This window comes from Ipomoea nil, unplaced genomic scaffold (assembly GCF_001879475.1).
Source record: "Ipomoea nil cultivar Tokyo-kokei standard unplaced genomic scaffold, Asagao_1.1 scaffold2779, whole genome shotgun sequence".
NCBI lineage: Eukaryota > Viridiplantae > Streptophyta > Magnoliopsida > Solanales > Convolvulaceae > Ipomoea > Ipomoea nil.
The window spans coordinates 3,236,572-3,241,593 of record NW_017619207.1 but is presented as its reverse complement, the minus strand read 5'-3'; the positions used below and the strand labels follow the sequence as shown (position 1 = coordinate 3,241,593).

Sequence of the window (5,022 nt, the reverse complement as noted above, 5' to 3'; positions counted from 1 at the left end):
TCAGGTGGGGATGTGTCGTGGGCACGCACTATCTTCCTTCATAGCGAAGGCTGCCGTCACTAAACAGCTCCAACGGCTTGTTCTTCCCTTCAGTTAGGCCGAGTTTTACCTTTCTTAACTCAGGATCTTGTTGTTGCCCGTCTTTGATTTCTTCAAACAGCGTGGGTATGATCCTGAGGCTAAATAGTTGGATTTCCGAATCCACTTGTCCTTGCTCTACTATTTCTAAAATTCTCTACATAGTTCATCCGCCAGTACCCACGTGGTGTTAAGGAAGTGGCTCGTTTTTTGGCTTAGTGCGTCTGCCACCACGTTAGCCCTTCCTTCGTGGTATTGGATATCCAGATCGTAGTCTTTTATAAGTTCTAACCACCGCATTTGCCGCATATTCAAGTCTTTCTGGGTAAAGATGTACTTTAGGCTTTTATGGTCCGTGTAGATCTTGCATTGTGCCCCATACAGATTGTGTCTCCAGATCTTTAGGGCAAATACTATGGCTGCCAGCTCCAGGTCGTGAGTGGGGTAATTCTCATCGTGGGTTTTGAGTTGCCTGGACGCGTACGCTATCACTTTACTATTCTGCATTAGTACGCAACGCAGACCCTTCTTCGAGGCGTCACTGAACACTTCGAATCCTTCTACTCTCGAGGATAGTGCCAAAACCGGGGTTGTGGTCAACCTTTCTTTTAGTTCCTGGAAGGCTAAGGCACAACTGGTATCCCACCGGAAGGGAATTTCCTTCTTCATAAGTCTCGTCATGGGTTGAGCCACTTTGGTGAAGTTGGGCACGAATCTTCGATAATAACCAGCCAACCCAAGGAAGCTCCTAATTTCTGAAACTGTCTTTGGTGTAGGCCATTCTTTGACTGCGCGAATCTTTGTCGGGTCCACCATGATTCCTTCCTTGGTTATCACGTGGCCTAGGAATGCCACCCTGTCTTTCCAGAACTCGCATTTGGAGAGTTTAGCATATAACTGCTTCTCCTTTAGTGTTTATAAGGTAATACGGAGGTGCCTCTCATGTTCTTCTCTGTCTCGAGATTAGACCAGAATGTCATCGATAAATACAATTACGAAGTCGTCTAAGTAGGGTCGGAACACGCGATTCATAAGGTCCATGAATACTGTTGGGGCATTGGTCAATCCGAATGGCATTATTGTGAATTCGTAGTGGTCGTAATGTGTTCGGAAGGCTGTTTTTGGGATATCCTAGTCGACCACTTTTATTTGATGGTATCCGGATCATAAATCGATTTTCGAAAACACTCTTGCCCCTTTAAATTGGTAGAACAAGTCGTCTATTCAAGGGATGGGGTAGTTGTTCTTTATCGTAACCTGGTTTAATTCCCTATAATTGATGCATAGTCGCATGCTCCCATCTTTCTTCTTGACGAATAACACTGGGGCTCCCCATGGTGATATGCCGGGGCGTATGTAACCCTTATCTAGTAAATCTTGTAGTTGTGTTTTCAGTTCTTGCATTTCCTTTGGTGCCATCCTATAGGGTGTCTTTGAGATGGGGGCGGTGCCTGGCATTAAGTCCACGGTGAATTCCACCTCCCTGGGTGGTGGTACCCCGGGGATCTCGCCCGGGAAGACATCCGTGAATTTGTCTACTACCGGGATTGGATGCGGTTTGTCGCTCCCGGCGTCCAGATCCTCGACTGAGCATAGAAAGGCCTCACATCCTTTGGTTAAGTATTTCTTCATCTTCATCATATTTACTAGTTTGACTTCCGGGTCCTTGGTAGATCCGCGGTAGGATACCCGTTTACATTTTGGTGCTTTTAAGATTACATTTTGTTCGTCGCACAGGATCTGTGCCTTGAACTTCCCTAGCTAATCCATTCCTAGGATTACCTGTATGCCGTCCAACCCGAACTGGATCAGATTGCTAGGAAATTCCACTCCACCAATGGCGATCATTATGTCCTTGTACATAAGATCGCACTTCAACACTTCGCCTGACGCCACCTTGACTCTTAGTTGTACCTCCGTGCCTGTTGTTAAATCGAGCCTTGATGCGAATTTGGTTGCTATGAACGAGTTGGTGGCTCCTGAGTCAAATAGTACGATGGCGGGAGTGGCGTGTACAAGAAATGTCCCGGTTACTACGTTGTTGTCTCCGATTCGGGCCCTACTCATGGCAAGGATTCTCCCCTGGGTAATTTCCGTCCTGTCTTCCGAGACCCGTGACATTGACTTTCCTCGACCTTGAGGTGAAATGACCCTGGCGACTTTTAATATATGTAGAGGGATTATGGGATTTCCTTCGACTTTCCTCTTGTGCGCCTCGGGAGTTCCCGGAGGGTTATGTTGTACTCGTTGGAGCTTGGCCGCCTTAGCGTAGGCTTCCTCGAGTGTCCTTGGTTTGCTTGCGATCAAGGCTTTCCTGCCTCCGAAGTTGAGCCCAGTAATGAACCTTTCTACTTTGATTGCTTCCTTAGGGACCAACCCACCTGTGAAGTGAGTCAACTCTATGAACCTCTTATAGTACTCCTCCACTGAGGTGTTCCCTTGCCTTAGGTGCAGGAATTCTTCGTTCATGGTTGCTCGGATATGCTGTGGATAGAAACGTTCTCTCAGTTTGGCTTTTAAGACGTGCCAGTCCACACCTGGTTCCGGCCCTTCCTGTGCCCACCACGAGTCAGCCTCATGCCGAAGGTAGAACGATGCTAACTTGACTTGATGCTCCCTTGGACAATTCGTTACTTCGAAGATCCTGTCGAATGTCCAAATCCATTCTTCGAGTGTTGCAGGATCCTCCTCCCCAGCGAAAGAAGGGGGATCGTAATCCCTTATTCGGTGTGCTAGGTCATGACCTCCGTCTAATGGGGCTTGATCACTGCTGGTTACTATGGTGTGGTTTAGAGTTTCAACGATCTGAGTCAACTGTTGTAGGTTCTGGGTCAGAAGGTCGCGAATGTAGGGCTCAGAGGTCCCTGATTGTTCTCCTGATGGTGCCATTCCAGTTGTCTACAGGTTCAACACCGGACGTGGGTGTAAGTCAGGGGTTCGCGCCCTTAACTATAAGAATTTCCTATGCTAAGCATAGAATATATATTAAGGAAAATTAAGCATAAGATGGTAAATAAACTCACAGCCTCACCACGTGTCCTAATGTTCCTAGATCTTACGTGACGAAGTACTTAGAATTCAAACTTATTGTCCTAAAGTCTCGTCTTAGGGTCTTATTCCTAGGGTCGAACTTAAGCTCTGATACCAACTGTAACACCCCTAATTTTTAAAACATTTAAAAGATTATATAAATAATGTAAACTATTATTAAACATCCAAACAGAGCATAAACTATTCATGAGAGTCGGGGTGCTATGCCACACCTAGGTTTGAGAACCTAGGTGCACAGGCTAAACTAACTAATACACAAGATCTGTAAGTCCAAAACGCAAGTCAAGGCACGCAGGCCATCATCAGTACCAGTACTAACTAAACTAAGGCTACAATTCCAACTAGCGCGCTCCTTAGCTACTGATCATCACCTGAAAAACATGTCGTAGCAACCATCAGCGAATAATGCTGGTAACCCACTCCCACGCGTTAAGTACAATATAAGTAGATATAAGAAAATCATTTTGAAACCGGAATACATATATAACTTAAGCAACTCTAGCTTTAAACCAAGATCAAGACTCAAGACACAACAACAAACTTGACACTATAGAACGATCATAAAGACTAGCATGCATCCTAAAAACGCAAGACAAGGCCTAATAGACGAATATGCTCATAAATAGAAATTAAAGGCAACAATGGGATCCAACGACGATGAATTAGCAAGTAATCATCAAGCACACAATCCATCTTCCAACCTTATACCAAGTTCAAACCTTTACTCCTCTCCATCCTTATATCAGTTCTAACCTGTACCCCCAGGCCACCCTTATATCGCATCCCTTATTCCTTCGAAGCAAGTACATGCCGCACATTGAAACCACCAACACGTCCACCAACATGGTAGCACCGAAGTGCCATTCGCATGATTCGTGCCTCTAGCACCACTACCAAGGAGTCAGCGCATATAGCTCTGACATGGTACCACAGCGCTTATGCCCTGACCTAAGCCTTTAGCTAGCAAGTCTAACGGGTGGTCCGTGCCTTTAGCACGATAACCGAGCACTCGTTGTGCTATCTGCCAACAATTCATTTCCACCAATCACAATCTCATTAGCATCAATCTCAACCATCATTGCGTAATGATCACAATACCCATCAATCATTCAATCGAATAACATATAATCAACAATAACAATCAAGGCATAATAGCAACGATACGCACTACACATAAATTCCTAGAACTGTACTCAAAACATCATACGAGACTCATAAACATCCAACAGGGTACGATAGGGCATAATGGGACACGGGGAAACGTCAAACGGGGGAAAACAACCCGCCGCGCCACCACTTTCCAGCGGGTGGGTGACGGATGGAGGACCACCCGCCAGTGGGCGGTCACATTCCAGCGGGTGGCCCGCCAGCGGCCCGCTGGAATTGGGCAGCTTACCCGTGGGTAGGTGGTGGGGACTCGTTCCCCCCACCTACCCCCACTGGTACTAAGGTGATTATTTGGTTCGGTGTTCGCTCGTGGAACCCAAAACCATGTCCAAACATGTTCCAACACGTAACAACAACATTACAGATTCGGTTGACACAGATTAAACCAAGAATAATTCCAATTACGTTCTAACATGATTCCTAAACATGCCAAGACTCGACATCAATCACATAACGGTTCAGGAGCACCCGGAACCTCAAGAACATCAAGATATCTATATGCAAAGCCCTAAAGACAAGTCCTAGACTTGAATCAACACCCGAGCATGCATAAACCCACCCAAGAATACCAAGAACATCACAACACGAGATTCAGGATATAAACCCTAATGACAAGCTCTAGACTTAATTAAATATAAGATCATATCAATAACCACACATGGCCATCAAGAATATCAAGAATAGCAATAATCCACCATATAAACCTAACGACAAGCTCTAACAAGT

At 45.6% G+C, this 5,022-nt stretch overlaps 1 protein-coding gene across 1 annotated transcript; it reads right to left on the bottom strand.

Moving 5' to 3' along the window:
• Nucleotides 1–225: 225 nt before the first annotated feature.
• On the bottom strand, nt 226–2,967 carry LOC109157321. The gene is made up of 2 exons (XM_019305220.1): nt 1,861–2,967; nt 226–984 (listed from the first exon to the last, which is right to left on the bottom strand). Exons 1-2 carry the CDS (start codon nt 2,965–2,967, stop codon nt 226–228), a joined length of 1,866 nt encoding a protein of 621 aa, XP_019160765.1.
• Between the last annotated feature and the right edge of the window lie 2,055 nt (nt 2,968–5,022).